This window comes from Haliotis asinina, chromosome 9 (genome assembly GCF_037392515.1).
Source record: "Haliotis asinina isolate JCU_RB_2024 chromosome 9, JCU_Hal_asi_v2, whole genome shotgun sequence".
Classification (NCBI taxonomy): domain Eukaryota; kingdom Metazoa; phylum Mollusca; class Gastropoda; order Lepetellida; family Haliotidae; genus Haliotis; species Haliotis asinina.
In genome coordinates this window covers 12,116,170-12,143,216 of record NC_090288.1, presented here as the reverse complement: position 1 = coordinate 12,143,216, position 27,047 = coordinate 12,116,170, and the positions used below count along the sequence as shown (strand labels likewise).

Here is a 27,047-nt window from a genome sequence, read left to right as displayed (position 1 = left end):
CAAGTGAACTGTAGCACATCTGCTAACACATATTCAACAGGCAAATTACTCAAGCATAACATTCAGTATAATGAGGAAAGCAGACATTTTGTGCAGCAATCATATATTAACAAGATTCAAAGAAGCAGAGCAGATTAGTCCAATACTGGAACTGTGAAAATTATTACCGTATTCACTGTATAAAGCACCCATCTCCAATAAGCATCCACGGCCACCTTCTAGACCAACCTGTTATTATTCATAAGCACCCAATAGGAAAACAAGAACTGTACATGACAGTTTGTTTCTTATAATATTTTCACAATGAAAAATGGCAGCACAGATGGTGTACACAAGTGCCATGTAGCTATAAAAATCTTTTTACCTTGAGCGAAATTTGTTCACAACCGCTCGATCTCTGAAAACAAATTTAACTTGATGTTTATCATTTTAAATTGCTGCCCTTGTTAATTTTTCAAGCACTTAGGGTACTTATTACGGTAAATACGGTAAGAGTGAATAAGTCTAAAGATGTGAAACAGATGACAGAAATGATGTGAAGACTTAGATGATACATACAGACAACTAGGAGAAGACATTGCCATGACACACAGCAATTGTTGCCAGGTTGACCAGCACTTGAACGCTATGATTATATTAATAATTGTAGCTGTTCCCGATCATGTATTCAGTTTATTGTCAGCAGTATTACAGCTATATCAAAAGGGCCTGCGAAAAATCTAAACTCTGGTCCTAACCAATGGTTGATAGCATGAGTGATGATGCATGGCACAACCAGCAACCAATGATTTAGAATATGTGTTGAACTCCTGGAATGATTATAGCTGAGTGAGTTGGGTTTATGCTGCTTTTAGCAATATTCCAGCAATATAATAGTGTCACACACTGTATCCATGTGGGAAATCAAAACCAGATCTTCAGCATGACGAATGAACGCTTTGATCTTTTGGCCACCCCACAGCCCCTGGAATGGTCAGAAGCTTGCTGTAACGTTTCATGAGTATTCTGGTCCACATGACAGCCTTTCAGTACTGCAGGTTATGAAATTCACTGTCAGAGCATATTGTGATTCAAAACCTGAGATCAGATGTCAGGAATGTCAAAGGGAGGTAAATCTACAGAGCAAATTACTCAGTTTCGGCAAGTGGGTCATCCACGTTCCCCTTGCACTTATGTCATTCTGGCAGGAGAAACAGCCATTGGGGAAAAACAAATGTTGGCTGGATTCATGAGTAGATTCACATAACTTTGTGATTTACTAATAATCCTTATCAATGTTCGGATCATTTAGCAATTCACTAGTGTTATACACATATACCGATTTCTTTGAGCATGATATATTTTTTTGGTAAATTATGTCAGTTTTAAATGAGTCACTTCACTTAGACGGACCATAAAAATAACATGTTTTAAAGTATAATTATTCAATTTCACATTCTGTACATTATTCCCAACGTTTTTGACCCAAAAAATGATACAACAAAATCTGTCACTGAATGTCAACTTCCGATGAAATCTGCATTAATCTGACAAGCACTGTGACACATTTTAGATGTGAACCATGATATACATACAGTTACTGTGAAATTATGACATAGAGATGTATTTCGGGACATGGAATGGATGTCGGGATTTGTGTAGTGTATTTCATGATATATAGTGGATATCATGATATATGTGGTGTTTTACCTCATATTTAGTGGATATCAGGATATGTGTAATGTATTTCATGACATGTAGATATCATGAGAGGTGGGTTTTTTTCATGATATATACTGGTATAGTGGATATTGTGATATATGTACAGTATTTCATTACATGTGGTAGATATTGTGACATGGTTTACATTATACTGGATATCGTGATACGTGGTGTATTTCATGATACAGTGGCTGTAATGATGTATGTGGTTTATTTCATGATATATAGCGGATATTATGATATATGTGGGCTATTTTATGATATTTAGTGAATATCATGATATATGTAGTGTATTTCATAAAATAGAAGACATCAAGATAAATGTAGTATATTTCTTGATTACATCACAAATTCAACAGGACAGCCTCACAAAACCAGAGACAAAACTGTCACTGACCATTGCAACAACTTAACATCAGAATTCATAATGCTAATTGTCGAGCAGCATGTCACACTTTGGATGTCAACAGCCCAGGTAATTCAGGTCATGTTAGTTGCCATGGTAATCAGACAGTTGCTAAATACTGGCACATCTGATGATCACAGTATCAGGTTCATTTCAGATATCACTGCTCACTATCAATATGGTTACACATGAAAATGTGCACTACTTCCGCCATTTTTAAGACTTAAGTTACATAGGACATCTAAAAGAAAGTAGCACATTGGGATGTGCATGGTACCTTTTAAATTACTCCACATAATTATGTGAAAAGTCTGTGTTATATGGAACAACTGAGATACAATCTGCATGAGAATTTATATCACGTTTTAAACTTTTATACAATGATCAATGGTTAAATGAATCAATTTCAGTTTAAAGTGAAGTTAACTTTTCCGTGTGCTTGTTTTTTTTATCTCCCATATCTGACAAATATTTAGCTGCAGATGGTGAAAAAGAAACTCTCAAATAGTCCCAATAGGCATCACTTTGACAATTTTCTAAACACCTTTGGTGCTTTTTACACTGATTCATTTAACCTGCCATTTATTCCAATAAAGACTAAGACTGACTTCTTAGTCCCAAGAGCTAGTGAACAATTCTCCTTTGTTTTAAAGGTCACATGCAATGTAAAACAGCTTTTCAGATTCTGGTACCCTTCAGTATGCACCGAAACAAATCATCAAAAATGCCAAGTCAACCTATGAATTTGAAAAAAAAACTGCCATAAAAAAACCCACGAAATTGCAGTTCAAAGGATTCACTAATTTTCCCTCAGCACTGGGGAAAAAGGGGTTTCAACAGCTATGCTGCAATGTGCTCATAACACATGCACAGTGAATAGGTTCGCACAGCTTGAAACAGCATGCCTGCTCAGAGTATGAGGTTGTAAGCAATAGTCTAATCCTGGTTGTGTACACAAGCAAGTAAATAATCTAATCGCTACATAAGAACACCCCAACATGTTGATTGTGATAAGCAGACTCTGTCACAGACAAAACTCAATATCTGGTTTATTGACACCTATATGTCTGTTTGTCTGTTAATGACAATATGCAATGCACAACTTCAATCACTGACCACATGCAATTTGAAATTAACACCTATTGGGCTTATATGCCATACACAAAGAGACGCCTAGCAGATCAGCAAATGAATCAGTGGCCAATGAAAAAGCTTCGTTACACTTGAGTGCACACCCACCAGCTCTGACAGGTTCAGTATCATGGCTGCTTCGTTTCGAGGGAGGCAAAGCCAAGTACAAAATATTGCATTATGCAAATATTACATGCTTATAATTTGTTCATTTGTTTTTTCTTAACCAGCTTTGCATTTTATATATCATGCATAAGTGATAACTGTGTTTTAGTTATGTTTGATTTTTCGGTTGCATGTGACCTTCAAGTTCATTTGCTTCATGAGGCCCTGTGACCCATGTGCACATTGTGAAGTGGACATAATACTGGTGTACAACTACATTCAAGACATATTAAATGATATTAACATGATTACCAATGCCATCAACAGTTCATGTGGGTCTTCAACTTTCTGTTCCATTAGTCAATAATGACCAGCTAAGCTTATAATCATTAGTAACACGATTACTGAAATCCAGTTACAATCCTGGCCATCAGGAGCCTCATACTCAATTCCAGTGCACCATCACTCTCTCATCACAACAGCTCTATCTGTCATCTAGTAATGAATTACAAAATTTTCTGAATTTAGATATAAATTTTAAAGAACAAAAATCAAATGAGCTACAGGTCAACTATACTTTGTGTGGAAGTGGATTTTATCATTTTTTCCCCTTATTCTGAAACTGAAATATTTACACTGACTGATGTAGGAGTTGACAGCAAGACATGCTGTGTTTCAAGTATAGAGCAGATGGACATGTTTTTCAAGTTATTTTTGAGGGGCTTTGTGACATTAAATCCATTTGCACATCACGACACCACATAACTTTGCACTTAAAGATGGAGCAATATCCTGATTATATCTGAATACCACTCAGCTAGTGAGAAGCACTCACTGTGTGTTGGCTGTACAATTTCTTTTCAGACAGAACACCAAAATGAACTGGGCTTAATATTTTTCATGGCCAAGGTTGTTTCTTTAATCTTGAAGAAAGGAAACAGAAGGAGACAGTTTGTTACGCACTTTTTGGGTATATACTGAATATAATAATGAACTACTTTCACAGACTCACTGAAACATTTACTGAAACATTTACTGAAAATCACAAATTCTGCTTTTGAACTTTTGAAAGCTATTTTTAGATAAATCAATTCATCAAAATTTTCACGGATCATAAGCTGTGATGACAAGTTTTTTTCATTATGAACTAGCTGCCAGTTCCAAATACTCTTAACACTCACAGACTCCCCTTAAAAAATCCACACAATTTTTTACAAATCCTTGTGCTCAAATAACATACTTGAAATATTAGGTTCCATCTTGAAAATGAATCTGATGCGAGAAGGAAGGAGCAGTTTTATTAATGTAAATCAGAACAAACCATTAGTAGTAATGGGTGCACAATTACCAAATTGACGATACAGCATTTTGATGGATGTGATGCGTGTCATAAGTCATCACAAATCTAAAAAATACAAGCCGTTACATTCAGATTACTTTTTTTCTGCTATAAATACATGGAGATGTTGGCCGTAAGACTAACATGGTGTGACTTATGTATGAATATTGCATGACTGTGACTGATTAACACTGTTGAGCACATTTGTTTCTGGCATCTACATGTGGCGTAAGCCATGCTTATTGACCCGGAGTGATGGTGCTGCAGAGCTTGGGGCTGAAACGGCTATGCACACACAATAATACACATACTAGAATAATTGATTGCATCTACTCGGCATACTGGATCAGGAATGAAAGTGACGAGAGATTGTATTATTGTCATATGGTTGAGGGTCTTATACTGCATATAGTGGGTGCTTCTAGCACACTTTACAGCAGTGATGTCTATGTAATGACTTCATTTTTGTGCCATGTTGTTTTAAAAATCATGTGTATTTTAACTGGGAATATAATGAGATTACTTTCTGTTCTGGTTCCATAGAGGAATCTGATGGTGAGTTAGTGTTCTGGTTCCATAGAGGATTTTGATGGTGAGTTACTGCTAGACACATATTAGATGATCCTGCGCACTAAACGCATTTGTGACAAGAGAGGCGGTACAACGAACTGGGCGAGTACACTTGGCTGTTACAGGTAGCGTGACAATTATGCACGTGCAATACATGCTAACCGTGACATGAAATCAACACTGCTACTGATTAACACCTGTCTCGCTACTGTTTTACACCTGTCTCAATACTGTTAAACAGATTTCGATATTTATCAGACAACCTGTCTCCCTCTTGTTTCAAGTGGATCGTTCTGTGGGGCGTTCCCAAGTATGCAAATTGGGGTCATTTGTCAGGTCGTGGATCATCTTAAATGTGTTTACCAGTAGTGTTCTCATTCCATGGAGAAATATGATGGTAGAGTGTTCTGGTTCCATGGAAGAACATTATTGTGATTTGTGTTCTGGTTTCACAGAGGAATATGATGGTGAGTTAAGTGTTCTGGTTTCATTGAGGGATTTGATGGTGAGTCAGTGTTCTCGTTTCATTGAGGGATTTGATGGCGAGTTAGTGTTCTGGTTCCATAGAGGAACATGATGGCGAGTTAGTGTTCTGGTTCCATGAAAGAGTCTGATGGTGAGTGGATTGGGGTAGTTAAACATTGTCTGGAACATCATTTTGCTTTAGCACGGCTTTGTATGATGGCTGAGTGTATTGTGAAAGTAACAATCGAAACAGTGGGATGTGTTGGTGTGTGTCTAAAACTGGAAATGATTTGTCCTAAATTTAAACATCCGATATGTCTACAGCTTTTTGGACCAATGGATTACCAATAACAATACTTTCTCAACTCTAGACACAAGTGGCTATACACCATGTCTAAAAGGATACACCCATGACAGACAACTGTACAAAATGAAGTATAACAGCAGCAGAAATACATTTTGTTGGGAACATGCATATCTAATCCAGTCTGAGCGTATTGGTGATGAAGCATTTACTGGGGCTGCATATTGTCCAAAAATGATGGATATCACTTTTCCTGAAGAGTCAAAGGTGTCTGATAATGTGTTACTGCAAAATTACACTTTACATATTGGCAGAGATTTTCCAGGATTTCATCATACTAAAGCGTGTTATACCTATAAATGAAGACATGTAAATCCCCTGAAACATGGCTAATTAACTTATGCCCTGTACAAAAATTGATGACTTGGGGTTCTCAATAATTATACATGAACTGCACAGTAAATGAGGTTATAAGCGTCAATCACCACAGATAATCTGACTTGGGGTTCTCAATAATTATACATGAACTGCACAGTAAATGAGGTTATAAGCGTCAATCACCACAGATAATCTAAAAACTTAAAATTGATTTTACATTAAGTAAGAAATAGCGCTAAACTCATAAAATAAAAAAAGACATCCTTAAGCTCTCCTTCATTAAACAACTAAAGCAAAGCACCATCTGCCAAATGTTTTTCAAATTCAGCACCAAGCTTAGTCTCTCTACAGAGGCATGTATTAAACAGGTTCTTGAAACTGTGTGACTATCGTCACTTTGTGTAGGAGCTTGCAGGTTAATATTGAAAGCAATGCAGCTTGTAAGCAGCCTGAGCTTGATCACACTACTGTAGGTTTCAGTTTGTGGTTTGCGTTTTGTCTGTTGCCCCGTTTACCTTTGGTCATTGTGGCAAGCAATTGCTGCAAGTCGGCCATTTCAGGCCCCAGAAAATCCAACGCGGGCGTGTGAGGGGAGACAATTCCGGCTGATTGGTAAGCCTGACCGGACATTAACTGCAAGAAATCAAGCACATGCCGACATGCACACTCAAAACTGAAATCATGCAAATAAAGATGAAATAAAAGACAACATCAACTACATGTGCTTGCTTGAAAGTGTTCTCCAAAGAAGCTACTTGTTTCACTGTCCTTCATCTTAAAACATGACAGGCTTAATAGAACAAATACTGACATATAAATTTGGTAAACTGCATGGGCCCTTGTTGTGTCTGGGTCACACTGCTCCAACACACTTATGTACCTAACTTTCCGTCAAAAGCTGTATCACTATCTTCGCTTCTTTGATCAATACAAGCCAAAATAAGCAGGCTTATGACTTGGAGGGAACTGAAATATTCAACAAGCAAGTTATAACGTCTGCTGGGTAATGCTTTTTGCAGTTCGGACCTGTCAAATAAGAATATTTCTTCAACAAGGTAAGACTTTAGCATAAACCAGTGATTTTGTTGGAGAAAACTGACCTCAGGACATCAGGACATTTGAATATTTTGGACCAGTAATTTTTAAAAAATATTCCCCTAAATGGTACTTTTGTACACTTTTTGAACAAAAAATATTCCTCTGAATCATGACTATTTCAAAATATTTTCTGTATATTTTTGAAGGGGAATTTGGAAAATTTGACTCTTTCAAACTTGAATTAAGATTAAATCACTGATTTTCCTGTCATTGATTCCATTTTCAACCAAGCACATAAAATATCAAGACAGAACCAAATACAAAAAAACAAAATTATTACTTCTAATAAAAACAAATCTTTGTTAGTGACAATCTTTGCACACATGAAATCAATCATCTGAGAAATCTATGTTGATGACTGTAAAGCATGCTTGTGCAAAAAAAATGACAAAAAGCACATGACAAACTAATAACTACTGATCAAAAACGATTGTGCAGGTTAAAACAGTCATCGGTTTGGTATCAACTATTTCACTGAGTAAACTCATTCATTAAAGTGACTTTGTGTTCTTGAAGGAACACAGTGCAAAACTTCCCACTAATTGTGAAACATTTTGTTAAAGGTTTCCATGGCGACATGAAATGCCTGAACTAAACTGTCATCCTACAACTATTAGAACGTCACATGACATGAGATATGTGATGTGATGTGATATATGATATATCACATATGATACATGCTATGATCATATGATATGTGTGATAGATATATGACATGAGACAAACGTTATGATATGACCTGATCTGTTCTGATTTGATTCATGATGTGATATGTGACATGAGAGATTTGATATGGAGGACTCCAGATAAGGACCGTATCAGCATATGTACGGATATAAGTAGGAAATAATTTTGGAAAGGTAGCAGATATGCACCACAGCAATGGTGTATGGTATAAGAATCATTTACAGACATATTTATCTGAAAACGTATTGTTTTATTGTTTATGGACCTGTTTACAAGAGTAGCAACATTGTGGTGCATATAAAAACGAAACACAAGATTACTGGTACTCCATTAAATTCCACTCAGTACTCTACATGAGCTCATAACATTTCACAATACTCCTATATTGAAAAAATAAGTTATCTGGAACGAAGCGATGCAATGCGATGATGTGATGTATGATATAAGATTATGATATATGATATAATATCATGATGTATGATATGATATGATATGCTATGATGATGTATGATATGATATGCAAGTGGGAACATTGTGATGAAGATGCTTAGCCACAAAAAAAACTACAACTGATGGATGTTGATCCTAATGAAAAGGTGTTTAACATAACTGAGGGTTTAGATTAACGGACCAAACTCCCTTCTTTTACCTACTTTGCTATTAGTCACAGTCAATGACACCGTTTGCATGTCAGTTAAAATAAATGATATCAAATATATCATCACATATAAATTTAAACTTATATGAACTGGCACTTTAAATTTAAGATTTTATTGACATATTTAAATATATTTCATTTCAAAAGAAGCAAATGTGAGGTTCCATTTCTTAAGCAAATTATTTCTTCCAACCTTTCACTTTTTGAACATTAACATCAAGTATCCTGAGTATAAAAACACAAAAATGAAGCTTACAAGTTTCAGTGGCTTAGAAAGTAGTGACGTCTTATAGATTCATTTAAGTGACATCTCCTTTAATTGCATGATCTCGTTTAAGCGATATTTCCAGTGGTACCTATGTAAGGATTTTACCAATAAATACTCTTCCATATATTTTAGGAAATACTTTCTTTTTTGAAGCAACATACTGAATAGCTATGCTGAATTTAGCACGATTTAACTAAATTACAAACCAAACTGAATTATTTCAGAGTGTTTTTTTCTAGTAGCATTGTGTAAGTTGATTTTGTAAACAAATACCGATCTCTCCACAATGTTGAAATGTCAAAACCAACTATGACTGTAGTCTTATTTTAGTAATGGATAAAAAAAATTCTATTAAGTCAATTGAAATGTGAAATAAAGGGAAGTAACTCTCATCATACATTTTGTTCCATTTAGTTATCTTAACAGTATCATACATTTTGTTCCATTTAGATTATCTTAACAATACTGTACCAGCTGTTTTCCCAAGCATCCTTATGTATTTCTATCTTACTACAAAACAGTATTAATTCTTTGAGAGGCACTTAAATGCTGGATCAGTAAGGAAGGATAACAGAATACGGATGAACTGATTTATTGCTGTGACAACAAAAAAGAAGTTGTTCATCCATATTTTGTTATCCTTCCTTAAACAGTATTAGACTGAACAACAGAAAACCAAAACCCTAAAATATCTGAATTCTAGACAAACTAAAGTGTTTGTTCAACCCCCCCTTGAATACTTCTTTAATGGGCTTTCTAGAAGTTGGTGAGTCTCAAATGAAACATACAGCTTTATGGATTACAACTTCTTGTTTATTACGCTGAGCGACGTTTCGATGTAGATTCTAACATCGTTTTCAAGCCAAATGTGAAACGCCACCTGGAATATCAATTTCGTTTTGTGTATCCTCTCTGAATGCCTCTTGCATCAGTTTTCTGTAACTGCATATATTTGTGATCTCAACCGAGCAAGAAAACTTTAACCAGAGCCCACAGTTGACTGCATTTTCACCAACACCCATACTCCTCGTGAAGCATAATGTGCCATTTTTCCTGAAGCGGTTCGCCATGCTCTGGTGAGTCTCACAACTGCTTCAGATTCAATGACATACAAAGAGGTTTTCGGGAAACGTCTTTCATAAAGCAGTGGTTTTAATGGATTATAAATAAGCATGTTTATAAGCTCTTCCTGATTATATGAATGGCTGAGTGAAGAGTGATGAATCATAAATCTGTCCAGAAATATTTTATGTGTACTTAGCCACATGTCTGCCAGATTAATCTAAGTATGATATAGCATGTTTAACATATACTGAACAGCAAATGAAATGCAACTCTGGCTTCTTGTCAAGTTTATTAACAGAAGACATAAACCTGAATGCTTACTTCCATGAGATTTAATTTCTTGGAAATTTTCTTTTCCTGTTCAGTATATTATGCTTATACAATACAATATCATGATTAACATTAATAGGCATTAAATTCAGCTATTCACTGTTTAAACATAACCTGTCCAGCCATATCCACAAAAATAGCCTCGAACTATTTTGCCTTGAGTGGGCATCGTACTGACAGGACGACTATGAAATAATCATTGCTATATTTCTACTCTAGAGAGCATCAGTCTACAGAGAGTTATTCATGCTAAAACTTGCAAACTAAAAATATGTTATTACTACATGAAAAACTATTAAAAAATTAATTCAAATTTTAAACACCAGGATTGCACCAGGATATTATCATGATTATGAGCATGATTTAGAAACTAATTACAAAAAAAAACAAAACATGTTACCACAGTTACCAGACTAAAACCCAAACTGACCAAAACACTTAAAATTGAAACATAAACACAAGTCCATGCTGTATTCAAGATTTTACTCTACTTTCAGTATTTACCATGTTAAAATCAGAAACCATAAAATTACAAGATAGAAATGAGGCACAAAATCAGTACTATTAAGTACTTCAGAAAAGAAAAAATCATCCAGTGTCAATGCCATACATCATCCTAGGCCAATCAAAGCTTGGGCAAAGAGGAGTTCAAGCCATCACACATGACTGCCACAGACTGCTAAAAAGCTATCAGTCAGGTGGACCTACCTAAAACAGGTATCTACACCAATCAATATCAAACCTTTTCTAGAAACAAAACTTTAAAAAATTGGGATGCAAAAAATAAAGCTCCTACAGAGAAATATCAAGAGGATGATACAGTTGTAACAAAAGAAATCAACTGCCATTCACTGCAAATTGAACACCTTGAGAGACTAAGGATCTACAGAGCATAAAAAACATGACTCCTGGAATGGTGAGAGATTCGGCCATGCATGAATGCATTCTTGAGTACCTTGGGCCGTTCCGACTGCCATGATCCTGATGAGCCCCATGGCCGCTCAAACACTGCAGCCAAGCGCCTAATGGTAGAGCTCCTATTGTAATAACGTCTAGAATGTCTCAGGCCCTATAACCATGATAATATCCAGTGAAATTAGTAGAATTATAGCGACACAAAAATATATTCTCATGCTCTCAATACTAACATTCCATGCAAAATGATTCATATCAGAATGATAACAGGTTAAAGATTAATTTTCCTGGTCTTAATCTACAATATTTTATCCATGCAGATTGCTTAATATTCATTGTGATCATTAGCTGATGATTAGAATCATTTAGTTAGTCATTGTTAAATTTAATAATCATAACCTCAATACCATTTTACTTACTTTTGTTTGGAATTTCTCATTCAATTCATATGCAATCTCATTACAATCAAATCTTCTCTTCCAAGATACTACCTCATGATGTGAAGATCTGAGGACAGACCAACAGGTGGCCAAAGTGATCATTCTAATTAGCCAATCAGCATCTAGGCGTCTGAACTTTCAGAATGAGGATGAGAAGCATACAGACAAGTGTATAAGATTTCGTCATATTGAAAACAAACATAAATCTGAAGTACCAAATGTGAAAAAGAGCCACAAGACTGAGAGACTAAATGTTACAGCATTCCTTGCCAGGGTGGAAAGATCTAAATTAAAGCAGTAAAAAACATTAAGCCAAATCATTTTAATAAGGTAACAACTGGTTGGCTGAAGTATTCTCGTTGTTCACCAGACACAGCCTTGTAAGAAGTTGTAGCCATATCTCCACACATAGTAGTAGTTTTTCTGACTGAAAGATTTGATTTTTATTTTTTGGGACTGGTCCATGCACACATCATCATCATCATCATCATCATCATCATCATCATCATCAAGGTTCTTTCCCAGTATCTATTCTATAGCATTATTCATTAATCAGTTATTTATAATGTTGACACTGACCCTTTTTTCATCCCTGCATCATGAAACCACCGGTAATCTTTAGTCAATAAAAATGTCTGACAACAAACACTGTCTACTGAATCATGCATGAACGGATTACATGCACACATCGCAACCTGTCTGTGGTTGAACTGCACCACTGAATAGTGACATGCTCCCTGTAGCATTGCAGCTCATGCTGGGGTAGAAAAAGAAAAACCTTTCTGTCAACTACAAACAAGCAAATTTGCTTCTTCCCTTGATCTTTTCAGTCAATAGGCAGATGTTGTCTGGTCATTTTCACTTGTCCTAACTGGCTTGGCTGTGTTTAATGATGGTGACAAAACAGCCACACCAAAATGCAAAATTATTCAAAAATTTAAACATAAATTTAATCTAATCTAATAATGATCCTCTATCACATTAATGTGACATTATCACAATTTCCAAGTGCTCTACCAAGTCAAAAATCTTATTTGATTTCAGACTGTTTCAGATTAATTTTCGAAGTCATAAAAATACTTATGAAATGACACACAAAAATAATCTATTTCCTACCAAGACAAACAATTATAAGGTCATATAGGCAGAAATTTGTTTTAAAATTGATGTCATGTGATGGTAGCTGGCCTATCTCTAAAGTGAAATGTGTCCGGAAGATGGCGAGGTTGACTGGAAACATGCATGTGTGGTGCACTGTCACTGAATTATTTCCATGTGTCTGAGAAACCCTTTATGCCCGATGTGGTTGTCAATTTACCAAATGTCTACATACTCTATACTTACCATAACAAGACTCATACCATATTGCACAGACTTGAGGAAAGCAAATACAAAAAGACCAGAGGGCAATAATGGATCATATTTTTACTCCGAAAATAGCCACTGAGTGATAAAGGTTAATTTGATGCTGATTTTAGCTATATTCCAGCAATATTACGACACGGGACACCAGAAATAGACTTGTACCCATGTGGGGAATGAACCCAGGTCGTCAGCGTGACGAGCGAATGCTTATACCACTAGCATACCAGAATGCCTTTCATAGCCACTGAGATGGACCTACTGTATAGTGCGGAACATTGGGGTAAACCATTCACAGATACAACCTAACGGAAATGAATTGGTAATCATGGTTTTGTTTGGAATCTATTCCCATGGTGCAGATTCTTCAGAACATCTATTAACTCTGGACAAGCATGTGGGATTCAATCCTCCATGGTGATCAGTGGTCACATAGGAAATGGTTAAATTATGGCATGATTACAATAAAACACACACACCAATTTTCAAGCAGGCTAAATTATCTTTAAGTAACGTCAGAATTTTATCAAGATTCACAAAACATGGGGCAGAAAATGGCAACATTATCGTGAGGGATGTGAAAATTAGGGTAAAGGTCACTGGGCTGACTATTTCTGTGGACAGGTCACTTGACAGGAGTAAGACACACAATCATGCAAGCATCTTATGAATCCGTGAAGGTGAACTTTTTGCAACTACATGTTCAATTTCACTGAGAACATGACACCAAAAAGCAAAGGTCAATTTCTGGAGGGGTGAAGGCCAGACAAAAGTGGGTCAGGTCAAGGTAGATATAGAGTATGCAGAAGGTAGAGAAAGCCTGGCATATATTGTGGTATTGTGAAGCAAGGGTGACCTGAATATGTGATGGAGCGACAGCGTGAAGATGACATTTCCATGATAACCTGATGCTTGTGTAAACTATCATTTTCATCAACAATGATCAAAGAATATGAAATCATGCAAGCTATACATCATGAGCCAACATATATGACATAATTCCATGACATATCCCAATGATCGTCATTCCCAAATCCACAATGTTCATGATGAATAGCAGTTTTCACCAGTATGTTCTTCACAAACATCTCGAACTGAAATCATGACAATGGACTGAAACTAGAAATGGATGAATGTCTGCAAAGGCTGTGACACTCAAAGTACATTCAAGCACAGGCATCCGCAGTCAACTTGAAACATGAACAGTTTGAAAAGTGGGGATTGCTTCCAGTTCAGTATAGATTTGAAAGAAGAGAGAGATACAAAGATATCCTTAGTTTATTCATTACTTGTGTACAAATTGGTCAAAGTTACGTCTTACGCAAAGTCTGTGCCTTGCTATACAACAGAATCAGGTGACTTCTACACATGCAAAGCACTGCAACTAATGATTGTCAAAGTCATGATGTACTGCATTCTAATGTCTATCACTTATGTTGAACATATAAACAAAACTAACATAATAAACAAGTCATGGAATTCATAGAATTCTAATCATGTGTGAGCAGCATCTAACACAATTCATTAAAACTAATGATATTATGCCATTATGCTAATAACAAATTTATAATAAATGGTCATTATTAGCAATATAATATGCTTTTTAAAGAGTAAATGTTGGTTTTAAAATATGTACTGAACACAATGAGATTCTGTTAATAGTCATAACATATTGCACAATCCGATACTGACGTCTAATTCTTATCATGAGGACAGAGACAAACACAAACTTGGCATTTATATCGGTTCTTAACGCTCATACAGCCTTGACCTTTCCCTCACGGTTATGAGTGAAACTGTTAGGTGAAACTGCTTCCATACAGGAGGAAACAGAAGCAGAGAATTGTGGTGGAAAGATGCTTGAAAATAAATACTGGAAAGAGAAGATGTGTGCAAAATGGCAGAAAACAAAGCTGAGGTAAGCAAAACAAACTTCAAGACCCGTCACCCAGAAATTTCAAACAAAAATGAAGGGAGAAAGGCAGAATTAAGCATAACTGAGTCAACATCAGCAACAGGGGCAGTGGTAAGTTACTGGGTCAATTACTGACTGGATATAGATGGTTGTTCCTTATTTTAGAACAATGTCAAGGCAGCACATGGACAAATGCTCACAATGGTGGCCAGCAGGCTTAATTTGTATTGCATTATGTGTCTACAGAATTGCTTCCTCAACCACCTGCCATGCCCTCCCTTCATTTTGCATTGACACAAACCTGGGTAGTTTTCCTCATGGGAGAGCTGTCCCTGGACGTCGTACGAGACCCAGGGGCCACGTTCTGTCCACCAACTACATTCACTGGAATTTGCACCGATTTCTGTGATGCTGTAATCCGACTAGAATGTTCCCCACTTCCTACTTCTGCCCCTGAGACACTAACACGGTCCTTGGACATAGATAATCCCACTTTGGGAGGGGGAGTAGGTTTTGGTCCTGGGGTGCCCGGGTTGAGAATTGGTTTATTTGGTGGGATGGGGGGAGGAGCACCTCTGCCAGTAGGCATTACCTTCCTGGGCGACCCTCCACCTCCAACATGGAGTTGAATTTTGCCGCCAGACGGAGTCACTACTGTAGCACTAGAACCAGGAGGTATATTCACACGATGCACTGGGCTGCCATCAGCTGCCCTTTCTGCAGCAGATGCACCAACTGGCGCCAAACGCTGCTCGCCTCGAGAGTCTATTCTCTCCAAAGAGGTAGATGACACACTTGGACTCCCATAAGCCACAAGTTTCCGCGGACCAGAATCAGGCCGAGCTATAAAGTCTCTCTCAGGCGAACTGGTATTACCACGACTGTCTATACTCCCCGGTTTGGCAGTTTTGGGAACTGGTTTCAGTCCTGGAGATGCAACGAACATGGGGTTGGCAGAGCTCGAGTTACTTCCCCTACTCGGTGGGGTCACGCTGGACTTGATCTCAATGCTCTGTACAGCATCTCTGGCCGCAGAACGTTCCATCATCGAATGCATCTGTTTCTGAGAATTATTTATCTGCTGGTTTAGAGAGTCAATTGTGGCCTGTAGTTCCTTATTGCGGCTCTCCTCTCTCCCGAGTTTGCTGCGAAGTTGTTCCCTCTCCACATCAAATTCACTGAGCTGTTTCTCCATGGCAGCCTCCATCTTCAGACTCTTCTTGCTCTCCTGCACAAGTCCCTCAGCCATATTCATCACCTTGTCTTTCTCCTCCCCAAGAATCTGTTCAAACTGGCTTGTCTTGCTCCTTTCACTGAACACACGCTCCATAAGACGCTTACGCTCTTTAATCAACATCAGCGCAACCTGTTTGTGCTTGGCAGAGTTAGCTCTCTCCTCTTCAAGGCTTGCCAATGTCTTCTTCAGATCTTTCTCCATGCGCTTGGTCTGTCCCTTCTCAAAATCAACCTGTGAACAAATTTCATGGCAATAAGGTCAACCATATGACAGATTTTCCTGGAATTCAGCAAATTATAAACCGTCCATATTTTCTAGCCAGCGATGGGTAACTTTGTCAAATACAAATGAAAACTGTCCAAGAAGGAAAGTAATTATTGTTTCAGGAAGGTTTTCCTAAATGTACGAGACGTATAATATATGGGTTCCATGATATGATGAACAGTTTCTTTCAGAATGTTACAATCCTATTGGTTCCAGGGGTAAAATGTTTGTTTTACAATGCTGCACTCTGCAGTATTCCAGCTGATGGCAGCCTGATCTAGTCCAGGCCAGACAGTTCATTTAATTAATGACCCACCCATTGGAGTATAAAGATAGGAAATTGACCTTTTCAGTCAGCCATATCCCTTGACCACCCATTTCCTTTGGACCATTTTTCAGAACCAGCATAAATTTCTTAGACCCAGTCTACCCTGATATCCCCACAGGAGAGGAGTACTACTGCTTCCTGCTCTCCCATGTTCTTGCAGTACACAAGGTAAACGGTCCCCGTGATCCACATACAGAGAAACTGTGTACCACTACTTCAACAAAATTTGCCTGAAATATCATTAAGAATGAGTAATGAATTTGTATACTGTACACACGCACACACACATGAATAAGTCAACATTCTTGTATACATGGGAATGAAGTAAACTTAACCCCACCTCCTGTTTCAAGCGTTCTCTCTCCTTCTCCAACATGTAGGTGACATCGTCTCCTTGAGCTGTGTCTTGAGCATGCTTACGTTTCTCATCTTCTAGCTCAGCCACAACCTATCACAGAAAATTGCCAGGAGACATTAGAATACCACTGCCTACAATATGTTCTCTTTATATCTTCAGCATGCTAACAAGTTGCAACAGCCTAGTGAGTAATGCATCATCTCCTTTTTCTTAAGTCAAACAAGCTCCTTCACATACTAGATCATGGCTTAGTGATGTTTAAATTAGCAAAATCTATGCCTCTAGTTAACACTGGACCAATTGATGGAACAATTTGTCAATCGATCAATCTCGCTACAGTCAATGAATATCGATTGGCTCCGCAGACTAATCAATATTCATGTACAATGAAACATCAAATTAAACTTTAGAAAGTATGTTTCTTATTGTAATGTTTGTTAATTCAAACATAAACAAATGAGGCAGTTTCCTGAACTGTAAAACAGCAGTGTAAACAAAATAACATCATTACCATCGATCTCTTTTCTCTACCACTTGTCATACAGGAGGACCCCAATGCCACTAAGGCACTTCTTCATGACAGACTAACTTGCAACAACATCATTGTACTATAGATACGCAACATGAAGCAGGTAACATTCCATAGATCTGATAGTGCTACGATCAATTTCTGTAGTGCGACCAGGCTAGCTATTCTCGAAACGTTTGTAGCCCTAAGAATTCATAACTTTGATCGTACCCAACGTGTTACGAATAGGCCTAAGAAGATCCTACGGCTACGAACATTCAAGAATAGCTAGCCAGGTCCCCATTTCAGAAATTGATCGTTGCACTATGACTGCCTAACTTATCTTCTTTCGTAGGGTTATGATAATCCTGGTGTCATGACCAGTAAGAATATTATTACTCTTACAGATAGTTCACATGATATGTGCAGACGCTTCAAGTCTTTGTAAGCTCACATTGATATCATATGAACATTGCTTTCTGGTCAAATCAAGTTATGAAATCCGGGCAACTGAAAACAAAATGTGTATCTAAGCTTCATTCACACTTAAATGAGACCAATAATCATTACACTTTAAAGGCTGAAAGTGATTACAATGTTGGTGGACTTAAATGGGTCTGTAAGTAGTCAAGTCTGGACCAGACAATCCAGTGATTAACAGCATGAGAATCAATCTATGGTGTTAGGATAGATAGCATGATGACTACTATATGTGACTTACTTCATAGTTCTCAATTTATAATGGGCAAATACTGAGTGCATGAACAGCATATCTTATCTTGTTATATCACACATCACGACATATGGAGACAAGAAATCCAAAAGTGATGCATGTCTCGGACAGTGTTTGCCCTTAACCCTGAAAAGATGCAGGCCCGAATATGTTTGTGGATCCTAATCAGAATGTATAGGTCCTAAATTTCAGCTACAATGTAAGTGATTCCCAGCACACAAAAATTGTGACAACTAACAAACTGAGTTATAGAGTTTAATTTAGAAAACTAGAAATTAATGAAATTTTGAGAAAAATAAAACTCTTAGTTCTTGGAGATGAAAAAGCTGTTGGCCATAAGGACTTACAGAAAAAAAAGCTGTAGGAAGGAGTAGTTTTCAGTTGGCTTCAGGTCTAAGAATCAACTTTAATTTTAACCACTTTCTCAGACCGACCTATGAGAACCATCGGAGGAAACTAGGGATCCATGACCAAAAGTGCCTGGCATTCCCATGGGCAGCAACTCTGCACAGCCAATCATTGTTGTGCTTAAGATGCCAAGGTTGTCCATGTTCTATAAGACACTTGACCAATTGTGGAATTGAATTTTTTATTTCACACTTGTTACACTAAACTGTACTCCACGACATTACATTCACTGTTTTCTTTCGAACATTTTTCTTTGCAAAATGAGTCACACTAATCAATTTTATGAATCCAGCTTAATGAATGATTCATCTAAAATGATCTTTTTCAATTTCTCTTAAACATTCCCTGCAAGAAAATCCTGACCTACACATAGCCTAGACAATACATTACCTTGTGGTAGCGTTTCTCGGCTGATGCCAGTTGTTCCCTCATCTTCAGCTGAGCTTTGCGTTGTGTAGCAATGAGGTTTTCTAGTTGAGCTAGCTGATTGTCATACATTGATTTGATTGCTGGTTCATCAAAACTGTTATCCTTCATGTTCTCCGAGTCCCGCTGCAGAGCAATGAAGGGATCGCCTAGTCCAAAACGACCATACTTGGCTTGAAACAGAAGGTTTTTAGCCTTCTCAGCCTGAAAGAAGAAGAGATAATTATTCAATGATGCTCATCTTAGTCCTACTGATCCTGTGTGCAATCTAAAACTGCTGACTTGGGGAGTGATTCTGCTTGAGAAAACATCAAATGGCAACTTTAAACAAATTCAAATTTAACTTGAGAATTCAAAGTTCAGTTTCGAAAGAGGAATAAAGATTCAGAAAAATCTGTGCGATCCCGTTCAAGAGATCAACAGTCTTGTGAAGCTTTTTTCATTACAGGGTTTGGTTTTTTAAAAACCCTTTTGTAATCTGACATTGTTGAAATGAATCTTCATGCAAACTATGTTTAACTTTTAATTCCTGTAATTTGGTATTGATTTTCTGCTTATTTTCAGTCAGTTTTCCACTCCAACAATTTCACCATGTTCACTGATTTCTGTAATTATGGACTTGTGTAAACATGGAAAGAAAACAACATTTTAACTCCAAGCCTCATAAACCTTATAAGGAGAAAAATGGTCTTCTCATGACATGCATTTTTACCATTATTAGCTAAATTCTATTGATTTAAGCAAAATCTGATCATGATGATGTTATCATAAAGAAAACCAGTATGAGCAAAAGTTAAGCTCCTGTCATATGGCAATTTCAGAGATGTTCAAACAGCCATTTTTCAGAAAATAAAATCCTTTCAATACATTTTAGCAGAAATAATTTAGCAGATGCCATAGACTTTGCACTATATCATAATGACTCAGTGTTTTAAAGAATAAAAGCCCTCGAAGAAACTCAGATGTCAAGATATCCACTGACAAAACTTGAGACAATTGTCAACAGTACAGACTAGGTCAGTCAGTCAGAACACCTTAACCACTCGACTACCCACCACCCGATAACGGGCTCAGGAGACCCAACTGTCGTTTAGCAATAATGAAACATCAAAGTAAGCTTCAGAAAATATGTTTCTTATTGTTGTTTGTTAAATCAAGACATAAACAGACACTGTTACCTGACTTTAACAAGGCAAATTAAACAACATACTCATGCCAACAGGACATATCCTTGATCATCTTGATTGTAGTATCAATCGTGCCAGTTTAAAATTAACTTAAATGTTGTGACTGTCTCTTTACTGTCCACATGAGTTTGGAGGAGTTTAAGATTATAATTGATTATTGATTGACTACTGAGCACTGTTTATCTAACTGAATATTGTGAGCGATAACCAACACTAGCAGACAGTGATTGTTGAAATCAATCTGAAGAACCAGCACGCTACATTTCCATTCACAGATTCAGCTTCTTTCAGAAATAAGATCAGACCTTTTTCTCAAAACCTAATTAAAACTTCACGAAACTAAGATGATCAGATCCTCAATAATAAACCAATATTTATCCCCAAATACCAAGGAAGCATTGAATGAGAAAACAAGGAAATGTTTCAATAAAACCAGAGACCATGATCTAGATCAACAACCTCAATCATCAAACATGACCTCAATTCTTACCATGCCTATCTATAGCCCAGGATGTGTTTATCAAGTAGAAAACCAGAATCTTCTCCACTGATACTGCTGAGATGAATGGCCATCTCGTGGAGCCATGATTCACATTCAATGACAACTTACTACACAGACACAAGCTAGATGAATGACTCCATGAAGAAAAGATTCATATTCAATGACAAATTACAACAGACGTCCAAAACGCCTAGAAAAGGAGAACAAGAATTTCCGCACATCAGTGATTTGCTTTGACAACATATGAAACCATAATACCAACATGTAGGGTGTTATAGTGATCAATACATATGTGTATGACACATAGTGGGTTGCAGGCCACCTATGATGTCTTGTGGGATTACTTATTGATTCAGCTAATACAGCTCAACATGCAATCAGGGTAATTAGAGCCTGGAGGGAAGGGAGCTGGATGGTTGTGTGTAATGCTGGTTGAGATGAGTAACACTATCAACCAAAACTTGCAGTCCTGGAACCAGGTAGCAGAAAATGTGGTCAGTTTCACCACAGAAAGCCACCCACACACAGTATCAGGTTCCATTTGAACACTATCCTAGTGGGAATATCAACCAAGACTTGCAGAGAACATGGTCAGTGAGCCACCCACACACAGTATCAAGTCTCAAATCATCACTCCAGAATATTATCAAGCTTTTTGGAAGTAAATATCTAAGAGTATTTGAACAATTTCACATTTTAAGGAGAATCACTCAATGAAAATGAAAAAAATGCACAAGTATCATTTGATACACATGTTTGTTACTGCTTGTGCCATGCCAATATCAAATTTGTAGTGCATATACCACCAAAACACCCTTCTCCAAATGATGAATGCAGTGTTCCTTCTCTTGTAGTCATTATCATGTACTGACAGTCTTTGTTACTGATCTGACAATGAGTGACACACAATAACATGATCCATGAAAACACAATTAGCTGAACAACATTATCCTCTGTCATAGCTATTCAAGAACGAATATAATTTTCACATTTTCTCTTGTGTTTATCAACAGTCATGCAATATCATGACCAACGCCTGCAATGTAAATTGTTTGTGTCTCTTCTCAATTAACTAATGTCCAAGACAGAATAGTCTTGACCTGGAGTGAGTGAGTTCAGTTTTATGCCGCATTTTAACCACGTTCCTGCAATATCATGACTGGGGGTCACCAGAACTGGGCTTAACACGCTGTGCCTATGTGGGAAATCAATCCTTTGTCTTCAACATGACGAGCAAATGCTTTAACCACTAGGCTACCATACCACAACTATTGAACTGGAAAATTACTGTCTACCCACTTAAGCCAGATGTTTCGGTGTGTGCTACATTGTATTTTTTTCAGTTGGGTTTACGGAGGAGGTTTCAGACAGATACTAAGATCACAGCACTGAGGACAGGAGCTTTCAGCCACCTGATGTCTGAAGCCATTACAAAATACTGGATTTTTTTATTGGGTGTAAGTTTTCGTCGTCAGTGATACCTTGGTTTCTTCATACCACTAACTGATCCGTGAAGGTCCGGGGCAGAATAGGCCTTCAGCAACCCATCCTTGCCATAAAAGTTGATTCTGCTTGTTGTAAGAGGCCACTAGCGAGATTGCTTGGTCAGGCAAGCTGACTTGGGTGACATGTCATCGGTTCCCAATTGCGCAGATCGATGCTCGTGTTGTTGATCACTGGACTGTCTTGGTCCAGACTTGATTATTTATAGACAGCTGCCATATTGCTGGAATATTGCTGAGTGCGACGTAAAACTTAATTCAATTACTCAAACCACTAACTAGGCTACCTGAGTATCACTGACACGACGTCTGTTGTATGTACCAATCTGTACTCCTGTTACACACGCAGTCCTTGTAAACAAGGGGGTTAAAGGGGAGCACATGGCAGTTACTGAGTCATGATGATGAATTACTTTGAGGTGTTAGTAATAGGACTAAGAATGGTTTTGTGACTAAGTTACTGTCAGCGTCTCATCTTGCCTCCCCCGACATATCTGGAGCCTGAGTTCACGACAAGATCAATGAAGCCAAATTGCCACATCAGCATGCAGTCAATGTCTGGTATGAGCTGATGTCCTCCCTAACATTACACTACAGTAGACTAACACTTGGCTGGTTGGAAGAAATTAATGTCACATTTATTAAATTACATGCGTTTGACTTTGGACAAACATGATATTAAAGCACATTAAACAATCCAAAATAGACTCAAAAAAAAAAAAATGTCTCTCACAGACATTAACAAAATACAGTCTTGGTTTGAAGATGTTGTCTTGATCATAAAAACACCACATGACGTCATGTGCCTTAACTCGAAATATAGTAGACATTTCGCATCACAACTGGTATACAATCAGACGTCACCTGTAGTCACGTCTTACAACACGCATGGGATGCCACTGCCAGTTTATGGTGACTTGAAATCATTTCAACCATGGTGATGTCAACTCAAACATGAATAAAGCGTTACAAATTATTGCTCAAGGTGGCTCAGCATATCCTTGCACACTAAAGGGACACAACTTGGTTCTTTGTTGGAACTAACTTTGTATGAGGGTGAATAAAACTGGACAGGCAGCACCAAATATAACCAGAATCACTGACACATAACAACCTTGACCTGCCATCTGCATTCTGCTTTTCATACAAAGAGGCTGTTACCCTGAGTAAGTTTAGTTTTACGAAGCTTTCAGCAATATTTCAGCATTATCACCGCAGAGGACAAACGAAAGAAATGAGTGATGTTCCAATTCACTTGTATATTTTATGAATCGAAAGGTATCTTGTCACACATTCAACTGTTTTTTTGTACTTATGCAAATATTAGAAACATCAAGATTTTAAAAAGGACTGTTTCTTCATGTATTCTGGTGTTATTTATCAAGACAAGCCTGCAAAATGGACCATATTCAAGATAGGATAACTCAAGGCTCGTACATAATAAACTTGACACTAAATGGTAACTGGTGATTGCAGTGATAAATTAACGCTGTCAGCAAGAACAAAACATGTAAAAGAATCTATTTTACTGTTTCACTCAGAACAATAAATAATTCATCAACCTTGTCATTGCAATGTTACCCAATATTCGTATCTGATAATCCAAAACTGTGACACGTATCATATTCTCCTAATAATGCTGAAGTGTTAGCTGACAAGGTGAACCACCAGCATCGATGTCCAAACACCATCTCCTGAGAAGAGCACTTAACTTGTTCCCCATTCTACAGCTATACATTTATCATGTTGGTGAAGTCGGCAGAACTCTGCCAATTGATTCTAATGTATCATCCCCCCTTCCCTCACGTCATCATATCCACTGGCCAGTGAATCAATAAATTACATCATTGGATACTTGTAAAAGAATCATTTACACACATCTGTTGGGAAAAAGATTAACACTCTTTCCAGTTAATCAGCTCAGACATGATCGTCCTTGACAATCAACTGTCACTGAACTATCCTCTGTCCTTGTAAAAGCATGATGCATGCACACAGAGAATTAACTCACACATGTCGTGGTATGACTCATGACAGCCGTACCTTGAAGACATCGTCTATGCTGTCAGATGAAAGCAAATCAATACATGATCTACAATTAGCTTCTTGCTGTACGAGCACATTGTGTTGAGCAAAGAGTAGAGGTTTCTTGCATTGAAAGAAGGAGGCAAAAATCTGTATCGATGTGTCATTGTGAGGTCAAGCAGAAATAAACACTAGCACAAATTTCTTGTGTGTATTTGGTCACTCCTAGTTCTCTGAACTGTGCACATGCCACAAATAAGGTAAAGGTATGCAGTGAAGAGTGAGCAAATGAATGAGTGAACGTGTTGTATAGCGATATTTCAGCAGCATCACAGAAGGGGGACACCAGAAATGGGCTTCACACATTGTGGGGAACCAAACCCGAGTCTTCAGTGTGACAAACAAACACTTTAACCATGATGAAAAGTGGTTTACAAGGGTGACCGTGTTCAACAGCTTTATGTGTTTCCTGGGTTTGTTTCTCCTTCACACTTAATGACTTCAGCCCATGTAACACCCACCAGGCTGGGTAAAGCCATATAACAATCAAGGCCTTTTTGGGCTTTTTCAAGGCCACTTCAGTCAAATTTAAGGCCCACAGAGGATGATTAAATTTACTAATAACCATGTACTGGATAGATTGTATTGAATTTCTGAACGGCATTGTCTGCTACAAATTTTGGGATCGTGTTTGTTGCCGATTTTGCAGAAGTTGTACTTTCCGATTTTGGTGTGGCTGGAATAGTGAGGGTCAATAATTCACTGGGAGAATGAATTTCTCCGCTCGATTTATCATCGTTGCTCGTTGTTGGCACTTGCTAGAAGAAAGGCATGGATGACCATACGCTTGAGCCATGTGCTCGTTCGTTTACCTGATGCGAATTACTTCGTGCTTGCGATTTAAAAGCTGACTCGCCCATCTTCCCATGATCGATTGTCTTGTAGCAGACATTGCATAATGCCTTGTGGCGATCCCCTTTGAATGCATCCACCCAAGAATATTTCTTCTTCCAGTTGACATTAAAAACAGTGCGACCCATCTTGCACTGGATCAGTGGTCGTCACTAGGCCTAATGCGCGAAGCACCCTTGCTGCCAAATATGGCATTAACCTATGACCCCTGTACATGGCAGTGCCCGACAATGCCAGCTGGACATGCGACAAGTGTTAGAATGGCCATTATAGAGCACTAGATTAATAAGTATTCCCAAAATGTATCTTCTTGAATTAAAAGATCAAAATTTTCTCCTGCAATCATTTTGTGGATACATAATGTTCCACTTAAAACAACTCACCTTTTATTTAATTGAAGTATTAGTTAACTACAAGATATTTTCTTAATGTCATGCTTGACAATGGTACAGCAATCTGCATAGAAAAGTCACACTCACAAAATAAAGAAGTTTTTATCCATAAAATTTATTCCATATTGCATGTCTCAACTTCTAAAATGCAACTCAACCTTATACAATACCCCTTTCCATAATGTGACAGGACCTGTTATGTTTCTTCTACGGACCTTTGACATGTAAAGACCTATGACTCTAGTCGTGTTGGGCCAGGTAAAGAACTAAAAATGAAGTAGGAGTCAGGTTTGGGTGGGAAGACACGAAAACTTTTGGCACAGACTGCTGTTAAGCCCAAAAGCAAAGCGGACTGGTTTGATGTAGTGCATGGTGTCTACTCATGTAGGAGGTGCTATAAATATCAAGAGCAAAACTAACATGTGATAATATCAGTCATCACTTGTCAAAAACAATATTGTTACGAAGTACAAATGTCAGTTGAGCATGTTGACAGGAAGTGGGTGATATTGTAATTTACTGTATGTGATGAGACATGCACAGCATATAGAGCAGATCAAAATCACCAGTGACTACCGCATGCGACTCATGTTAGTGTCTGTCAAGTGTTAGTGAACAGTTGTTCAAAACTGAAGTGGTCACGATGATGAAAAAAATCGAAACTTTTTGCACTTATGTGTAATGCACTGCTAGCTCAACATTGCAGTACGTTTGGAGTAAAGTTTACACTTTGCCATAAGTCAAATTCAACAATATCACTGAGGCGGTTAATGTATGTAATATTAAATGTGACTGTGAAAGTAGTGGTAAGTAAGTGAGTTTAGTTTTACAATGTTTTCAGCAATATCACGGCAGGGGACACCAGAAATGAGCTTCACAAATTGTACCCAAGCTGGGATTTAAACCTGGGTCTTCGGAAGGGCAAGAAGTTTAGTTAAACACAGTAGTGAGTAAGTGAGTAAGTTTAGTTTTACGCCACTTTTTGGCAATATTCCAGCAATATCACGGCGGGGATATTCTTCAAAACTTCAAAATTTTAATGGGCTATTTTTTATTTTAATGTGCAAAATGGCCAATAGCCCCTGCCTTTCCCAATTCCTGCACCTTTGACTCCATAAAAGTGAAATG

At 37.6% G+C, this 27,047-nt stretch overlaps 1 protein-coding gene across 2 annotated transcripts in view; it reads right to left on the bottom strand.

Moving 5' to 3' along the window:
• Positions 1–27,047, bottom strand: part of LOC137296946 (cortactin-binding protein 2-like) — a 74,000-nt gene that overhangs the window by 35,133 nt on the left and 11,820 nt on the right. Inside the window, exons 3-7 of one of the 2 annotated variants that reach the window (XM_067828861.1) lie at positions 19,364–19,603; positions 17,307–17,414; positions 15,439–16,605; positions 11,461–11,574; positions 6,915–7,032 (exon numbers count right to left, since the gene is read on the bottom strand). In XM_067828861.1, coding sequence (XP_067684962.1) covers positions 6,915–7,032; positions 11,461–11,574; positions 15,439–16,605; positions 17,307–17,414; positions 19,364–19,603 — 1,747 coding nt within the window. The remainder of the gene's footprint in view (positions 1–6,914; positions 7,033–11,460; positions 11,575–15,438; positions 16,606–17,306; positions 17,415–19,363; positions 19,604–27,047) is intronic. The other variant, XM_067828862.1, reaches the window with a different exon arrangement.